The sequence below is a fragment of the Oncorhynchus tshawytscha genome, linkage group LG10 (genome assembly GCF_018296145.1).
Source record: "Oncorhynchus tshawytscha isolate Ot180627B linkage group LG10, Otsh_v2.0, whole genome shotgun sequence".
Taxonomy (NCBI): domain Eukaryota; kingdom Metazoa; phylum Chordata; class Actinopteri; order Salmoniformes; family Salmonidae; genus Oncorhynchus; species Oncorhynchus tshawytscha.
The window spans coordinates 10136211-10155705 of NC_056438.1; the positions used below are offsets into that span (position 1 = coordinate 10136211).

The 19495-nt window shown below is 45.8% G+C and overlaps 1 protein-coding gene across 1 annotated transcript; it reads left to right on the forward strand.

Moving 5' to 3' along the window:
* Window positions 1-17664, forward strand: LOC112235092 (N-acetyllactosaminide beta-1,3-N-acetylglucosaminyltransferase 3). Its single transcript, XM_024403485.2, has 5 exons — window positions 1-343; window positions 13424-13514; window positions 13591-14647; window positions 15540-15625; window positions 16148-17664. The coding sequence occupies exons 1-5, from the start codon at window positions 331-333 to the stop codon at window positions 16278-16280; spliced, it is 1380 nt and encodes a 459-aa protein (XP_024259253.2). The 5' UTR covers window positions 1-330; the 3' UTR covers window positions 16281-17664.
* The last annotated feature ends 1831 nt before the right edge of the window (window positions 17665-19495 follow it).

The following is a 19495-nucleotide window of genomic DNA, read 5'->3' on the forward strand; positions in this document are numbered from 1 at the left end:
CTTTTTTTTGCTGAGTTTGTGAGTGTGTGATATGGGAGACAGAGGTCTGTTTATTTCGACATTACAAAGAGTTTTATAAACAATGGCACCACTGCCATGTTGCACTGAGCCTTGCTGTTGGAAAACCACACCAGTCTCCGGCTTTGGCTGTCAGAGATGCACCTCCCCGACTTTCGTTTGCACTCAAACAAGGCCAGTATAAACCGCGGTGTAAAGCTTATGCGGTAAGTGATTTTAGAGGAAGTTGGCCAATCATTAACTTCTTTGGTAGTGTTAAAACGACGTCGCTGTGGAATAGTGTTGACATTTGACAAGCCAAATAGACGTACGATGATAACCAAGGGTAAGTGCGATTCAATTAGCTTATTTCAACATTTTTGTTTAGCATCATGATACAACCATATGGCATTACTTGTTTCATCCTGCTTTTAATGTTGCTATAAGAGAATGTATGAATGATGCTTCCACTAGATAGCACAGTCACGAAGTCAAAGTAAGCTATATCCTACAAATGAATGAACTTTGTTTTTGCTTTTAGTTTAAGGTTAGGCATGAGGTAAGCAGTGTGGTTAAGGTTAGGTTTAAAAATCACATTTTAAACAAGAGACATGTAGAAATAAGTGCGGTTTATAACTAGTATGCTGTGACGACCGATTGCTGAAGAAGCGTTGCACTTCCGCGAAAGTAAGGACTCTTCTCTCTTCATTCCGTTTGAAGTCGCCAAATGCTGCGTTGTTGAGCTATATTGTTTCCACTAAAAGAAAAAGAGAGTCGCGCGCTCATAGTGTTTTCGATGCCATCATTATGTTGCAACTACTGTTATTTCCAAACAACCACTTGACATCATCATGTAGGCTAAATGTGACCGAACACCTTGATTCGGTATTATGTAGCAACATGTGCATTTAATTTAATTTTAATTTTTAATTTTTAAATTGGATAAAAGCAGAGACACAGAGCTACACAATGGTATATCATACACTGCATTTGTTTTTAGGAACGATGGGAAAGTAATTCTGCTTCGAAAATTGATAAACTTGTAATGCAACTTTTGAGAAAATGGCCTTTGAATGTTCTCGTAACTACTGGAGAGCTCTCCTTTGTCTACACCCATTCAGCATTGTTCACACCCTCTTAAACCAGTCCTTCCTATCTCTTTAAGTATTCACATGTGAGGTAATGTGCTAAACAGTGAGTAGTAAAGATTAAGACTAAAAGTCGTAGCCTACAATACTTTATATTTACCTGGATATTTTTTAGTCTAAATAAAATAATATACATTATGTGCAAGAACAATATTGATGATAGATTAGGTAGTTATATCCATACAACCAGGGGTAAAATGCCTAAGCAGCAGGATTTAAAAAACAATTGCAGCAGCAACATATGGTGTGTGTGTTAGGAGAGTCATTTGAATATGTGCTTCTACACCTGCATTGCTTGCTGTTTGGGGTTTTAGGCTGGGTTTCTGTACAGCACTTTGAGATATCAGCTGATGTACGAAGGGCTATATAAACACGATTTGATTTGAATAAAGGCACTGCAGGTAGTGCTGATGACTGGTCCGTCCAAAACATTCATGAACAAGAATCTATATTCAGAGAGACGGTTTCCGTCCTGCCCTGGACTTTGGTGCGGGGCATGTGATGTCCATAGCCTCTTTGGCGCAAAAACTCTGATCTTCTGAAAAACATAAGTTTTGTCGAGCTGTGTCCAGTCCAGGTGGAGCTTGTACATAGCAGGCCATCTACGGGAGGAAGGATGTCAGCGTTGTGCAGCAGCTAAAACCTGGTCCCGACTGAGTCTGAACGCTCCTTGGTGACAAGGCTCCAAAGCATCGAAGATGTAAAACAGGAAATAACCAAACAAAAAAATAGAAGACATTACAACCTCTCACAACATCAATTCACCCCCTAAGTTTAGATAAGAATAATAACCTCATACAATGCAATGAAGATGATTTTCACCTGAAGTGCGGGTACTGCTTGATCTGTGGTAGCGGCCTGAAGTACAGAGTCCGGTGTTGTTGCCAGACACCGCTTTCCACCAGCACCGCATCATCCTCCAGTCCAACCAGCTGTGGGACATTGACCCCTGTCAGTGCTGTCAGTCTCAGCAGTCTCAGACAGTGTTCACTCTGGTCTTTCTGAAGCACTGCTTGACGAGGCCAAAGCACCAGTCAGCACCAACTCCGTAGTTGGTGAAGAAATGGTGCATGTAGTTAATGACTATGCTGCTGCCTTTACTGGATGACATGCCTTCATCAATCAAGTAGTTGACTTGTTGTGGTATTCCTTCACAGTGGACACCAAACAAGACAGGCTTGCAAGTAGTTAAAAAGTAGATGAGACCTGGCTACATAGGGACAGATGGATAGTAGATGGGACCTGGCTACATAGGGACAGATGGATAGTAGATGGGACCTGGCTACATAGGGACAGATGGATAGTAGATGGGACCTGGCTACATAGGGACAGATGGATAGTAGATGGGACCTGGCTACATAGGGTCAGAAGGATAGTAGATGGGACCTGGCTACATAGGGTCAGAAGGATAGTAGATGGGACCTGGCTACATAGGGACAGATGGATAGTAGATGGGACCTGGCTACATAGGGTCAGATGGATAGTAGATGGGACCTGGCTACATAGGGTCAGAAGGATAGTAGATGGGACCTGGCTACATAGGGTCAGAAGGATAGTAGATGGGACCTGGCTACATAGGGTCAGAAGGATAGTAGATGGGACCTGGCTACATAGGGTCAGAAGGATAGTAGATGGGACCTGGCTACATAGGGTCAGAAGGATAGTAGATGGGACCTGGCTACATAGGGTCAGAAGGATAGTAGATGGGACCTGGCTACATAGGGACAGATGGATAGTAGATGGGACCTGGCTACATAGGGACAGATGGATAGTAGATGGGACCTGGCTACATAGGGACAGATGGATAGTAGATGGGACCTGGCTACATAGGGACAGATGGATAGTAGATGGGACCTGGCTACATAGGGACAGATGGATAGTAGATGGGACCTGGCTACATAGGGACAGATGGATAGTAGATGGGACCTGGCTACATAGGGTCAGATGGCTAGTAGATGGGACCTGGCTACATAGGGTCAGAAGGATAGTAGATGGGACCTGGCTACATAGGGTCAGAAGGATAGTAGATGAGACCTGGCTACATAGGGTCAGAAGGATAGTAGATGGGACCTGGCTACATAGGGTCAGAAGGATAGTAGATGGGACCTGGCTACATAGGGTCAGAAGGATAGTAGATGGGACCTGGCTACATAGGGTCAGAAGGATAGTAGATGGGACCTGGCTACATAGGGTCAGAAGGATAGTAGATGGGACCTGGCTACATAGGGTCAGAAGGATAGTAGATGGGACCTGGCTACATAGGGTCAGAAGGATAGTAGATGGGACCTGGCTACATAGGGTCAGAAGGACAGTAGATGGGACCTGGCTACATAGGGTCAGAAGGACAGTAGATGGGACCTGGCTACATAGGGTCAGAAGGACAGTAGATGGGACCTGGCTACATAGGGTCAGATGGATAGTAGATGGAACCTGGCTACATAGGGTCAGATGGATAGTAGATGGGACCTGGCTACATAGGGTCAGATGGATAGTAGATGGGACCTGGCTACATAGGGTCAGATGGATAGTAGATGGGACCTGGCTACATAGGGTCAGATGGATAGTAGATGGGACCTGGCTACATAGGGTCAGATGGATAGTAGATGGGACCTGGCTACATAGGGTCAGAAGGATAGCAGATGGGACCTGGGTCAGAAGGATAGTAGATGGGACCTGGCTACATAGGGTCAGAAGGATAGTAGATGGGACCTGGCTACATAGGGTCAGAAGGATAGTAGATGGGACCTGGCTACATAGGGTCAGAAGGATAGTAGATGGGACCTGGCTACATAGGGTCAGAAGGATAGTAGATGGGACCTGGCTACATAGGGTCAGAAGGATAGTAGATGGGACCTGGCTACATAGGGTCAGATGGATAGTAGATGGGACCTGGCTACATAGGGTCAGATGGATAGTAGATGGGACCTGGCTACATAGGGTCAGATGGATAGTAGATGGACCTGGCTACATAGGGTCAGATGGATAGTAGATGGGACCTGGGTGGCCGTAATCAGCGCCAGACACCTGTCTAACTTGATGGGTCAGCTAGCTAGCTAAACAATGAACCTTAATCCCAATTCATAGAGTACTAGCAAATACATACCGATTGTCATAGCTAGCTAATGTTAACATTGAACCTATTTGGTTTACTAGTGTTACAAATTAGATATGTAGATGGGTGAGCCGGTCAAGGATCGATTCAGACAAAGTGGTAAATTTTATGACAAGTAACAGTTTATTCAGAGTGAAGATATCTAGTACAGCGTAATTACGGCTCCTCTGTTAGTTCGTATGGAACAGCAGGCAAAGAGAGACCGTTACAATCAGTACACCACTAATATACAGAACAGAAAGTAGGTTGATTCTGGAAGATCGGATCTTTGGATTGGTTCAGCTGGGGTGTAGTCTGTAGTCTTCCGCCATTGGCTCAGTTGTCTGTCCGTCATCGTAGAATCCTCTTCGGGCACACAATGTTCAGCTACAAAGGAGATTATGTGTGTGCGCTGGTTTTGGCAGTTAGTGTAATGCGGGAGCTATCCTGTAGGGGACCCCACAGGCTTTACTTTGAGTTGTAGCCCTGTATTAGCAATAGGTTGGTCACCTGCATAAGAAATAGCATTTCTCTACAAAACCCTCTCTTCACGTCTCACCAGAGACGTGACACAACCTAACTAGATCCAGACACAAAGAGAAACTTCTCCCAAGGGGACTATGAAATAAGGCACGGTATTAAACAGAAATAGATATATATGTATTACCATCATGTTCTCCATTCAATCCCACTATGTACTAAGTTGGCTACCAGCCACCTAGGAACTTACAACCCTCATTTAACAGAGCGGAGAACAACAGCTCAAAATAAAAGTAAAATGCTTGTCTACATAAGCCAACTTTTTCCCGCAGGAAAAAGTTGTGATTCCCTCTCTTCACATCTCCAAAGAGATGTGACTTAAACTAGGCAAGTCAGGCGGAATGATCCACTTGCATAACACATACATACATCCCCATAAGGCAACAGCAGATATAATGTAAACCTAATAGGCACTCTCCTCCTCATCCTCGAATTCAAGTAGGTCTTTATCCAGCAGAGGAAACATCTGGGAAGGGGAGGAAGGGTCAATAGCTCTAGAGATAACCCTAGTGGTAAGGGAATGGATGCATGGAATGCAACAGCATCCACAGAGAACTAAAATGGCAGCGAACACCGAAATGGATACCAAAATGGAGGACACCAGGGTTTTATATTTGACCCTTTTACGGGTGTGGTCATGTCATTCCTTACTGTAACCGAAGTCGGTTTAGGATTATTAGTCACGCAAATTCGCCACAACCAATATCTGACCCCGGAATTCCCTGGGGCCAGTATGAAATCATAACACCCTAAGGGCTGGCCCCCTGGCCTAACAGTAAGTTTCAGTCCCGTATTTGTCTTAGTTAAAGTCAGTCGCTTCCGCCATTTCACTGCCCCCTCGTCTGTTGTCCAGTCTTCCCACCCATTACCTGTCTCCCCCACCAAATTCCTCCAAGACCAATCGCCAACCTTCCCTAATGTCATATACCAGACGTGTCCGGCAAACCAGAGTGCACTGGTCCCCGCCTGTTCCCTCCCCTTTAGCCTAGAGTACCCTAAAGTCCCCCAAGGGATGTTAATGATATTAGTTGCGTTTGCGGGGACGCAAACGGTCGTGCTCCGTATGTCGTTGGCCTTACAATCAGTGTCAGGGGTGGTGGAATGCCTCTTGCACAAATGATTGGTCAGTTCTATATGTGCCATGGATGTGGTCAGGTTGGATGACCCATTAGAGGGTCCTATATCTGCTTGTGATGTAGGTGTATGATGCTCTAATACCCACAGGAGAATCCCCATGGAAACTCCTGTGACTACAATAAAAATAACAAACACGGGGCCCGATATCCCCAATCTCGTCCAGGGATAGCCCCTATCTCTGGACGACCTGTTAGTTGGTGTGCTGGGGAGCTGCTCCCACATCCTCACCAACTAAGGGTTCTGTGGTTGTAATCAAATTTAGGTCGCTCAAATCGACCCTGACTTCAGTCAGAGTTCTAGAAGGAGTCGGTGCTGGTGTACAATGAGTCAAGTGGTGCCAAGGTGCGCCCGATTTACCTTTGACCTGGACTGAGTGTGAAGTAACCTCCTTCACTTCGTACGGTCCAGTCCACCTGGGATCCGCCCACTTTCTTTTGTGGACCTTGATCCTTACCCAATCGCCGGCCTTTACCCTCAGTTGCTCCGGATCTCCCGTCAGCTCCCCCTCATGGACTTTGTGTATCTGTTTGGAAAGAGCTGCGGACAGTTCCGTCAATTTTCTTACATAGGTATGACTGACTATCTGGTGTACATCAAGAGGGGGCATATGACCTCCCTCTCTTGGTGGACCTGGCATTACTCTTCCTGTCATTATTTCGTGGGGTGAGAGATGAGTCCCTGCCCCAGGTGATGACCTCATGGCCATCAACGCCAGTGGCAGGGCCTCCACCCATGTCAGTTTTGTACCAGCACACACTTTGGCTATCTTACACTTAAGAGATTGGTTGCAGCGCTCCACAAGGCCTTGGGCCTGCGGCTTATACACGGAACCAAACTTGTGTATAATGCCGAACCTCTCCTCCACCTGTCTCAGGTGTTTGTTTGCGAAGTGGGACCCATTGTCGCTTCGGATATGTCTAGGGACCCCATATCTAGGTATGAGTTCTGTCTGTAGCCACTTAATGACCGTTTCCCCATCCTCAGCTGTTGGAATTGCTTCTACCCATCTAGAAAATCTATCTACCATTACTAGCAAATATCTCTTCCCGTTCTTTACATTGTCTTCTCCCATGTCTGTATAGTCTATACTGATGTCTTGGAAACATGCGTTTGGCACCGGGTAGGCCCCCATCGGGGTTTGGTAGGGCTTCTTTGGATTGTGGCTTCCACATATGTTGCATTCGTCACAGAATAAATCTGTCATGTCCTTCATGTGGGGGTGCCACCATATGTATGAAACCTTCTGTAAAGTTCTGAGTTTCCCTTCATGAGTGGGTCCATGGGCTTCCCTTATCAGTTCTGGACAGAGATTAGCCGGAGCCACCAGTCGGCCATCATGGCATCTCCATATTCCATCTGGTCCCTTAGAGCCTCCCTTCTGTGTCCAAACCGAATGTTCGTAAGGGCCTGCCTCTTCCTGTAGTTCTAGTATGTGTTGGCTTGTCAATTCAGTCCTTGCCGGTTCTATCCCGAGCACCATCTGTCGGGGGCTGTATCCTCCTGCGGCCTTGGCTGCCAGGTCTGCGGCATCATTTCCTTGATTGATTCTGCTGGTCAGTCTTTGGTGGCCTCGGCATTTCATTATGGCCACTGTCTTTGGTAAGGACACGGCATGCATCAAACGTTCCATTTGGGCTCGGTGCTTGATGGGTAGGTTACCTGTGGTGGTAAAGTTGCGCCTAACCCATTGTGGTCCATCTATGTGCACTGCTCCGTGTGCGTATGCCGAGTCCGTGTAAATGTTTACAGTTTTTCCTTCGGCTTTCTCTAGAGCTTGAGTCAAAGCCACAATTTCCGCAAGTTGTGCCGATGCTGGCTGGGGGATAATTCCTGATTCCAACGTGACATGTGTTTTGTCATGCAGCTGCTGTACGACCGCATAGGCAGCTACGTTTCCTGTGTCTCCCTTGTAGCAACATCCGTCTGTGTACAGCCATAGGTCTGGAGATGTCAGTGGTTCATTTTCCAGGTCTGGTCTCAGTTTGAGCTCTTGTGCTGCCCTCTCTTGGCAGGAGTGTGCTAGGCCATCTTCTGCGGTGAGTGCATCTGCCATGTTCTTGTCGGTGTTCACAAAAGTGATGTGTGACTGGGTGCATTTGTTCTGGATTTTGTTTTTTCTGTCCGCACTGAAGGTAAATTCTTTGCTGATGAGGTATGCTGCCACCCCGTGGTGGGTGTGTATTTGCATCTTGTGGCACATTACCAGATGGGCTGTCTTCTCAATCGCCTTGGCTACCGCCGCAACGTATCTGGAACAGGCGGTCTGGCCGGTTTCAATGTGGTCAAGTTTTGAAGAGTGGTACATGAGTACTCTTCTCTCCCCCTCATGTTTCTGAAAAAGGACGGCGGATGCAAAGCCTTCCTTTTCAGAAACATCCAGGTGAAATGTTTTACCGTAGTCTGGTGCCGTGAGAGCAGCAGCCACAGACAGGTCAGTCTTCAAGAGCCCAAACGCCGTTGAAGCTTCAGGAGTCCATGTAAGTGGGGCCTGTAGGTTTCTTGGGCCAGCTTCTCGCTCTGGTCATGGGGTTCAATGTGGACTGACCTCCAGGTGGTCTTGGCCCTATCTAGGTATTGAGCTGCCTGCTCCCCGTCTTCCATGGCAAAAGAGGTAAGGGTTGCATAATTTTTCTCGGTGGGATATGCCCTTCTGAGCTCATTCCACAGTGATACTCTGTATTTCTCAGGTTCTGTTGCTGACCCCAATTTTCCCAGTCCTGCTGTGTTTATTAGGCATTCATGGTCGTGTAGTCGGTTGACCTAGCCAATAAGGCCTTCATGTCCCCAAGGCAAGCCGGACCCCGGAAGTTAGGGACTGAAGCTGAAGCAGCCAGGCTGAGGCACCCCCATGTAAGCTCGGAGCTGTTCCATCAGGGCCGTTAAATCTTGCATCTTCCAGGCAACGTATTCCTCTCGGTGCGTTGTGTCGTCCATCCTGAGTGGCATTTGATACGGCCCATGTTGTCTTTGGGCTTCTTCTTCTTCTCCTCTCCTTTGTCTGGCTATGATGCGCCTCGACCGTCTTACTGCCGTTTCAACGGGGGTTGATTTTCCCTTAAAAACTCCTTGTATCAGGACTATTTCACCCGTTTCTGCTGCGACTTCTTCCATGAGTTTCAGTTGGCTTTCTGCCTCCCATACACCTGCAGCCGTGAGGGGAACGTCTTCCTCTGTCTCCTCTTGTGGTTCCATATCATCTCCTTCCTGTTCTTCCGGTTCGCTGAAAGACATTAAATTTTCTTCTTGTCGGCGGCCACTTGTGAAATACTCCTTACTAATATCGCTCCTTGGTTCCCCTCTATGTTCTCTGTACACACTGGATGTGCAGGAGGTGGGGGTTCCCCTCCCCTCTGACTTCAAGCTGCTCCCGTTGCCCCCTGCTCCATCTATGAATGGATTCCTCGTGTGGCCACTGGGGCGGAGCTGTTCTCGCATAGATCGAGGGGCATGCATGTCAGATGGCCCTGGTGTGCACCTTTGTGCACCCCCTGGTGTGGAGTAACCCTGTGGGCCAGGCTTTAATTCTTCACACTCCAGATGGCCCCCTGTGATCAACGTATCCCCTTGGAGTACTCCTTCTTTTACAAGGAACACAGGGGCCTGTGTTGACGCGGGCCTGGCCCTTTTCCCCTTATCAGTATAAGGTGGAGGCAAATTTGATAGGACTGGGTAAAGGAGTCGGGTCGTTGAGGGCACATGTGTTGGCGGGGCAGAGGGAAATGGATTTGGCGCCATCTCCTGGTGGTGGTCCGTCTGCTCATCTTCCCCTTGTGAGGGAGTGGCCACCCCCATCATTTCCGGTTTTTTATTCAGTTGTGCTCTTAGCGCCTCTTCGATGGCCCAAGTTCCTATCTTCAGTTCCACTTCTGCCCTTTCTCTCTGTTTAGTCCCTTTTTTCTTAAATACGTGATTTTTGTTCTTTTCTGCCTCTTTCTCTCTAGCTTCCTGCAACGTCTCTTTTAACCCACATTCCATTGTTTTCAGCTGAACCGCGGATGGCGGTCCCCTCCTAAATAACCTTCTTGTGTCCATTTTAGCTTTAATCCCTCCCAAACTTTCTTCATGTGCTTCCATTGTTCCTTTCCCCCTGATCTATATTCTATTTTTTGTTCTAGGAACTCATTAAACCTCAGCTTTGGAGTATTGGGGGTCGCCATTGTGAATTTGCTTTAAACGTAATTTAATTTAATTCAATCGGAATTTAATCGTAGTTTTAATCGAAATTCTCTCCTTCTATCTGAATATAGTTAGCATATACTTCGCCCGACGTTGATTAATACCCACGATGTATTCGAAGAGACACTGCTGCTCGTGCTCTGTCTTATCTCTGAGCTTCTCCTTAGTATGTTTTAGTTCGAGAAAAAAACGAATGGGTTGGTATAGCATTTGTGGAGCGCACAACCAAGGGATCTATTCGACTATTTAGTCTCAATATTTAAATATTATATTCAGATATTATTTCAATTATACATCAGTCATTTCGTTCCTGATTATACATTTAACACAGAAGTCATAGGTACATACAATATAGAAGTTTCGGATTTATCCAATATCCCTTATTATAATTCTATCTCTCTCCCTCTATCTAACCACCAACAATCTTAATGGAAACAATTACAACCACATTGCATTTTAATATAAACAGTTACAAATAGACAAAACAAGACAAAACAACACGTTATATCTCTGACCCCTGAAAGCCGATCCTTATCAGTGAATTTCTATCAGACTGAGCCGTACCGGGTCGCGGGACAAAATTACAATTTATCCCCTCGGCGCCAGATTTAATGAATAGTAATTAACTATCCCCTTACTGATCTCTATTCCTGATCCCTATCGAGCTGACCCCTATCAGAATTATTACACATGTCCGACCCCTATCGGTGAATCTCTATCAGACTGAGCCGTACCTGGTCGCGGGACAAAATTACAATTTATCCCCTCGGCGCCAGATTTAATGAATAGTAATTAACTATCCCCTTACTGATATCTCATCAATGATTTATATCACACCGGCCGTCACCGGTTCGTTACTACATATGTTCACTACACTGTTCTTTCGACTCGTCAGCAAATTATACATTTACACAAGAATTCATACTTACTCGGAAATACTAATCAAAATTTAGACAGACTATACGACAATATGCAAAGTTTGATTTAACAGGTTTTGCTTACCCTATTTATGGTGCACCTTTAGATCAGTTTCCCGAGTTGAGCAGAATTGTTGTCCACCCACCGAAAAATCTTCACCCGTCCTCCTTGAATCGTCCTTTCCACGAGCTCACCCGTTCTCGCACACCCAATCAGTTCACTTCGACTGGACCGTTAGTTAACTATCCTCTGCCTACCAAGTTCTGTTAGAAATTAGATATGTAGATGGGTGAGCCGGTCAAGGATCGATTCAGACAAAGTGGTAAATTTTATGACAAGTAACAGTTTTTTCAGAGTGAAGATATCTAGTACAGCGTAATTACGGCTCCTCCGTTAGTTCGTATGGAACAGCAGGCAAAGAGAGACCGTTACAATCAGTACACCACTAATATACAGAACAGAAAGTAGGTTGATTCTGGAAGATCGGATCTTTGGATTGGTTCAGCTGGGGTGTAGTCTGTAGTCTTCCGCCATTGGCTCAGTTGTCTGTCCGTCATCGTAGAATCCTCTTCGGGCACACAATGTTCAGCTACAAAGGAGATTATGTGTGTGCGCTGGTTTTGGCAGTTAGTGTAATGCGGGAGCTATCCTGTAGGGGACCCCACAGGCTTTACTTTGAGTTGTAGCCCTGTATTAGCAATAGGTTGGTCACCTGCATAAGAAATAGCATTTCTCTACACTAGTTAGCTAGCTAACATTAAGCTATGACTAGCAATGCAAGATGGCATTCTGAGATATCACTACACACAGAAAATACACCTAATGTTATGTAGCAAGCCAGCCATCTACCGTCAGTTAGCTAGCTAACAGTAAGCTTTAACTTGCAATGAAAACAACTTCCTGACAAATTTAGAAACGTATAATATCTGACACTGTAGCTAGACTCTTACCTGTATACTTGGATGAGCGCTTCGAAGCAGACTGAAACCTCTTTCATTAAATAAGACGTCCTGGGTATTTTCCACTTTGTTTGTACAGCTTGCGTGGCCCGTTGTGTCCAGTCACTCTGGTTCACAATGACCATGTGCAATGGCATAATAATCATCCGATCTTTCTCCCCTTCTGTCACAGATGCCGTGGTTGCCCTTAGTTTGAAGATGTAATCCAGAGCCAGGTGTTTTATACAACAGCCTTCTGTGTTCTCTTTGACTCCCTATGCATTTTGCAATCAAACGTCAGAATTCTATTCATCTCCTTATCGTACTCGGCTTCTACCGTCACTGTCAGGACTAGTGTCTTCTTTAAAGAAAAGTTGTTGTTTTTTTAACCTAAATCAGGTATTTCCTCATTGTCTGATTCATTTTCATATTCCGAGAGAGTCGGCATGGCACGATCGTCCTCCAGAAAGTAGTCATCACAATTTTTCCGACTGACTTTTGTCGATAGCGCCTGATAAATTAAAGGCAGCGATGTTGTTGAGAGCAGTAGCAACATATTTGCAGTCCTCCATGGCTAACGTTATATCTTTCGAAACACCGCAAACCAATCTGAAACTCATCTCTCGGCATGTCCAGCCCACTGATTATCTCAACCAATCATGGCTAGGGGGAAGGTTCCTGTCTTTTTCTGTGGCTAAACCAACTAGGCTCATAATTTAACAATTGTTTTCATATTTATAGATGGCAAACAAGTTTGTTATTAAGGCACATGAAAGTTCACATGTTCCAGAAGGAATTTCAGCCTAAAAAAAGCATTGATAAAAAATTAATTACATTCAAAATGTATGATATCTCACTGGACTCGCCTAGGGTTTGGGTCAAATCCATTTCAGGAACTAAACTGACATTCCATTTCATGAAACTCATGGCGTTGCTTCCAGAGGCAGTTTGGAACTCGGTAGTGAGTGTTGCAACCGAGGACAGACGATTTTTACATGTTTCAGCACTCAGTGGTCCTGTTCTGTGAGCTTGTAAGGCCTACCACTATGCGGCTGAGTCATTGTTGCTCCAAGACGTTTCCACTTCACAGTAACAGCACTTACAGTTGACCGGGGCAGCAGGGCAGAAATTTGAGGAACTGACTTGTTGGAAAGGTGGCGTCCTATGACGGTGCCACTTGGAAAGTCACTGAGCACTTCAGTGAGGCCATTCTACTGCCAATGTTTGTCTGTGAAGATTGCATGGTTGTGTGCTCAATTTTATACACTTGTCAGCAGCGGGTGTGGTCAAAATAGCCAAATCCATTCATTTGAAAGGGGTGTCCACATACTTTTGTGTGTGTGTATATATTAGTACCTCCTCAATCCATCCCTCTCTCCCACAATCCATTCCCCTTTTCCCTCCCTCCCTCCCTCCCTCCCTCCCTCCCTCCCTCCCTCCCTCCCTCCCTCCCTCCCTCCCTCCCTCCCTCCCTCCAGGCTGTATTAGGATACTGCTCCCCAGGCCTGGTGTCTCCAGACTGGTTGTCCTGTCTCTTTCCTCCTCCCTGGCTCTGCTGCTACTCTACAGGTAGGTGATACGACAGACAGAGATAATATAAATCATGACTTCATGATCATTTCTACTTCTTCTGCTTCTTCTTCAGCTCTTTGAATGTTCCCCAGAGCCCCTCTGCGCTGCACCAGGTCTTCCTACATTTCAGACATGTCCGCTCCTACCCCCTCCTCAGACGGCCTCGCTGCTGCCTCCTCCATCCCCCTAACTCCAAATTTAACCCTGGACCCAGTCACCCCAGACCCAACCCCTGGTCCCTCTACCCTGATTCCAACCACGACATTGAAGCCAGCCCCATCCTTCTGCTCCTAGCAATCAAGTCCCACCCTGCCAACTCTGACCGCCGGGCTGCCATACGAGCCACCTGGGGCAGGGAGAGGGAGTGGAGAGGCCAGGGCGTGAGGAGGGTGTTTCTACTGGGCCTGGGAAGAGACAGGGGGGAGGAGGGGGGAGACCCAGATGTAGGGGAGGAGAGTGAGAGATATGGGGACATTCTCCAGTGGGAGTTCCGAGAATCATTTTTCAATGTGACTCTGAAAGAGGTTCTGTTCTGGAACTGGTTCCACCAGGAGTGTTCTACAACCGTTCTCTATATTCTAAAGGGGGACGATGACGTTTACGTGGATGTGGAGAGAGTGGTGGGGTTCCTACAGAACAGGGAGACAGGGATGAGGAGAGAAGAAGAGGGAGAGACGGAGATAGGGGGAGAGACATTGATAAGGGGAGGGAGAGGGATGAGGAGAGGACAAAAGGGAGAGACGGAGATAGGGATGAGGAGGGGGACTGAGATGAAGAGAGTGATAGGACCAGGGGCAACGAGAGAGGGAGGAACAGAGGGAGGAACAGAGGGAGGGGCAGGGAGAGATCGAGGAACAGAGGGAGGGGCAGGGAGAGATCGAGGAACAGAGCGAGGAACAGGGTCTCCCCAGCCTCTCTACATGGGACGTATCTTTGTGGAAACCTATCCTGTGCGTATATGGTGGAATAAGTACTACGTCCCCTACTCCTTGTACCTTGGCCCCTACCCTCCCTATGCTGGGGGTGGAGGCTACCTCCTCTCCAGAGATGCCCTCTCTCTTCTCCTCCACGCCTCCACCAGGGTGCCTCTCTTCCCCATCGACGATGCCTACGTCGGCATGGTCGCACAGGTGAGTTCTTTGGTTGATTGGATGTGTTTTATACTGATTATCACCATCACGTGCAAAAAATGTCATTTCAATAATATTTGGTCATTTAGAAATATACAGGTAGACGCAGTCATTCCTTGAGCCACAGCATTTTATTTGGACCTTTTCTTTAACCTGGCAAGTCAGTTAAGAACACATTCTTATTTCACAATGACGGCCTAGGAACAGTGGGTTAACTGCCTTGTTCAGGGGCAGAACAACAGATTTTTACCTTGTCAGCTTGGGGATTTGATCTTGCAACCTTTCGGTTACTGGTCCAAACCAGTAACCGAATAAGAATAAAATCCAGTGCTCTAAACCACTAGGCTACCTGCCGCCCCTGGACCCTACTCCTCCGTAGAGCCCTGGTCAAAGTAGTGCACTACCCTATGGGCCCTGGTCTAAAGTAGTGCACTACCCTATGGGCCCTGGTCTAAAGTAGTGCACTACCCTATGGGCCCTGGTCTAAAGTAGTGCACTACCCTATGGGCCCTGGTCTAAAGTAGTGCACTACCCTATGGGCCCTGGTCTAAAGTAGTGCACTACCCTATGGGCCCTGGTCTAAAGTAGTGCACTACCCTATGGGCCCTGGTCTAAAGTAGTGCACTACCCTATGGGCCCTGGTCTAAAGTAGTGCACTACCCTATGGGCCCTGGTCTAAAGTAGTGCACTACCCTATGGGCCCTGGTCTAAAGTAGTGCACTACCCTATGGGCCCTGGTCTAAAGTAGTGCACTATATAGGGAATAGGGTGCCATTTGGGATGCTCACCACAATCGACAAACTCACATAAGCAAATGTAACAAAATGATACCCCCCGTTCTTTCTCTCTGCCTCATTTCTCTTCCCCCTCTATCTGCTCCGTCTCTCTCCAGGCAGCTAACCTATCAGCCAGAAACCATCCTGGCTTCATGCCTGTGGAGTACTCTCCCTTCCGCCACCCCTGTCACTACCTCAACAGGTAAAAGTACTCTTTCGTTTCCATGTCTAACAAACACCTAAACGGCAACAAGTAGCCGAGCTCTGTCAGGTGCGCCAGGATGTGTAAGGACCAGTGTGTTACGTTCTTGGCTGTACGAGATGTGTACAATATTCAGTACCAGTCAAAAGTTTGGACACACCTTCTCATTCAAGGGTTTTTCTTTATTTTGTACTATTTTATGCATTGTAGAATAATAGTGAAGACAAACTATGAAATAACATATGGAATCATGTAGTAACCAAACCTTTGACTGGTACTGTGTATGACATAGGTCACGTGCAATCTATGTATTCTGTCCAGTGTGTAATGTACATTGTCTATTTTGCATACAGCACTACTTTTAGAGTTCCACAATTCCCTGTATTTTATAAGGAATCCTGGTTAGAAGATTCCTGGCATTATGAGAGAAGAAGAATAAATTCCAAGAATCCTACAACCAGTTTTTTTTTTAAATGTTGCAACCCTTACGTGGCTAAGACCATTATCTTGTCACTACCACAGTATCATGGTCCTCCACAAGCTGCTACCCACAGACCTGCTTCATCTCTGGAGCTTCCTCCAGACCCAGGTGCACTCCTGTAGGGACTCTGCCCAGGATGGGCTCACCTTGGCCAGAGCGAACTCCCCTGGTTAGGATTGGAGGGAAAGCTGATCCTAGATCTGTACCTAGGGCAGGGGGGGTATCAAATGTATTTTGTTCTGCGGGACACAGTTGGTCTTCACTGAGGTTTGCATTGACAATTTGCCCAAAATAGGTCATCTGTTTTTGGAATGTTCAATGACGTTCTAGCTCAGGGGTGGGCACCTCGCCCTCCAGGGCCTGATGGGTGTCAGTTTTGCCCCAGCTAACACACCTGACTCCAATAATCAGCAAATGTATTTTATTTAACCTGGCAAGTCAGTTAAGAACAAATTCTTATTTACAATGACGGGTCTAGGAGCAGTGGGTTAACTGCCTTGTTCAGGGACAGAACGACAGATTTTTATCTTGTCAGCTCGGGGATTTGATCTTGGAACCTTCTGGTTGCTAGTCCAACACTCTAACCACTAGGCTACCTAATCATGATCATCAGTTTCGAATGCAATTTGATTCATTAGCGTTTGCTAAGGATGGAGAAAAAGTGTGACGCCAATCAGGCCCTTGAGGACTGGAGTTGCCCACCCCTGAGCTAGAACGTCAGGTCTAGCAAGCTGCTGGACAGACTGAAGAGACTATAAATGTAGGTTCATTATCATGTTTAACCCCTGACCCAGGGAAACTTGGAGTGAGATCTTAGATGTTTGGTCCGACGGGATTAACAGACAGTATAATTTAATGCACTGAGCAGCGTCATGAGTAACCTCAGGGATCTGTTACTGTGGATTATTTTTTAAAGATTTTTAGTGTGAGTGTGCGTGCATGGGCATGTGTGAGTTGAGGTTCAATTACTATGAATCAAGCTATGAAATTGTTTAGTCAATTTTGCAGAGATCAGATGTGTATCAGATATGCCAAAAAAAATCCGATCTGAGTCACATCAGACTGCCTGTCTAAGCATGGCTTTTGTATACCTGTGTTTTATACCGTGTGTGTTGCTCCACAGTTTACTGATGTTTTACCTCATGTTCTATGTGACAGGTCTTGTGAATTAAAAAGTGTTGTTTTTCAAATGACACTGAATGAAATTCTGATTCAGTGTATATGTGATCTAAAAATCTGAGTAATGTTGGTAATAAATAAATAAATAAAATCTCCAAGAGAACCTCATGATGTAATGTAGGGCTGGACTATATGACCAAGATAACATTTTATATATTTTTTATTTAACCAGGTAAATAAGAACTTGTTCTCAACTGGCCTACAACTGCGACCTGGCCAAGATAAAGCAAAGCAGTGCGACAGAGTTAGTCAGTAACACAATAGAAAAGAAAAATAGAAAAACCTATGTAGAAGAGTAGCATCATGTCACAATATGTTTCGCATTTGACGATATGACGGCATTTGACTGTATTTGATGACAATAAAAGTAGTAGATTTACTTTGAGTAGTGCATGAACGTAAGGTGGCAACACTTATTTACATAAGTATCTGCCCCCTTTTTCTACTTTTGCATATATTTTGTTTGTATACTGACTGTTACAAGTAACACAACAATTACATATTTCATAAACAAAGTTATGCAACACCCAATGCTCCCGTGTGGAAAAAGTAATTGTCTCTCAATAACTGGTTGTGCCACCTTTTTAAGCTGCTATGACTCCAACACTTCCTGTATTTGTTGATGTCTCACATCGCTGTGGAGGAATTTTGGCCCACTCTTCCATGGAGAAGTGCTTTAACTCAGCGACATTTCTGGGGTGTTCCAAGCATGAACTGCTCGTTTCAAGTCCTGCCACAACATCTCAATTGGGATTAGGTCTGGATTAGGTCTGGGCTTTGACTAGGCCATTTCAAAACTTCGAAATGTGTTACTTTTTTAGCCATTTTCATGTAGACTTGTGTTTTGGATCATTCTCCAATGGCACCCTATTCCCAATTCAGTGCACTACTTTTGACCAGAGAACGATGGGCTTGTGGTCAAAAGTAGTGCACTAAAATAGGGAATAGGGTGTCATTTGGGACACATTTAGTGATCCACAGAATCATTACCTTGCTGCCTGACCCAGCTGCGCTTCAGTTCACAGATGGATTTCCTGACATTCTCCTGTAGAATTCTCTGATACAGAGCAGAATCCATGCTTCCTTTTATTAAGACAAGTCGACTAGGTCCTGAGACATCAAAGCATCCCCAAACCAACAATCCGGTATGGTTGAATCCTGTACGGTTGAATGCAGCATTGTTGTATGTTGCACTCAAAATGTCTTGTAGAGCAGTAGTCTCGGCTGGCTACTCATCTAACAGACCTACATGTCTTGTAGATGAGTAGCCAGCCTAGACTACTGCTCTAACAGACCTACATGTTTCTCCTTTGCATGGTGTTCTCAGGCAAGTTTTGTTTATTGGTTATTCATTGTCAAGCTTTAAGCCGAAGTCAAACTGCAACATTTTAGTAGTATGTGTCTGTACACTTTCCCTCCACTGTGCGCTGTAAATGGGATACACGAAAGTAGCGCAATTGACGTCAAATTATTTTTGTTTGTACTTTTTACCTCTTTCTCCACAGTTTCGTGGTGATTTCCAATTGGTAGTTAGCCTTGTCCCATCGCTGCAACTCCCCTACGGACTCGGGAGAGGCGAAGGTTGAGAGCCATGCGTCCTCCGAAATAAGACCCCCCCAAGCCACACTACTTCTTAACACACTGCTCGCTTAACCCAGAAGCATCAATGTGTCGGAGGAAACACCATCCAGCTGGTGCCCGAAGTCAGCTTGCAGGCGCCCGCCCTGCCACAAGGAGTCACTAGAGCGCGATGGGACAAGGAAATCCTGGCTGGCCAAACCATCCCCTAACCTGGATGACGCTGGGCCAATTGAGAGCCACCTCATGGGTCTCCCGGTTGTGGCCGGCTGCGACACAGCCTGGGATCGAACCCGGGTTGAATTCAACAATGCGAACTCTTCAGACTGTAATTTCATAAAATAGATGAATTAGCTGTTCTCTCCATTTTCTCAGAAGTGAGGTCACAAGTTTATCAAATTCCAAAACAGAATTACTTTCCCATTGTTCCTCAACTTTAGTGTATGGTATACCATTTTATAGCTCTGAGTCTTCACTTTTATCCAATGTTAAAAACACAATTTAAAAAAAAAAAAGTTGATACATAAGATTGAGCCGGTCAGTCACAAATAACGCAACTGCCTGTCTGTAAAGAGAAGGACAGGCTGTACATTGAGGTTTAAATTAACCCTATAGGTATAAATGATCCCTGC

Coding starts and splice junctions, on each gene's coding strand:
- LOC112235092 (XM_024403485.2), top strand. Junction 13,515..13,590: donor GCTCTGCTGCTACTCTACAG/GTAGGTGATACG, acceptor CTTCTTCTTCAG/CTCTTTGAATGTTCCCCAGA. Junction 15,626..16,147: donor CCCTGTCACTACCTCAACAG/GTAAAAGTACTC, acceptor TCACTACCACAG/TATCATGGTCCTCCACAAGC.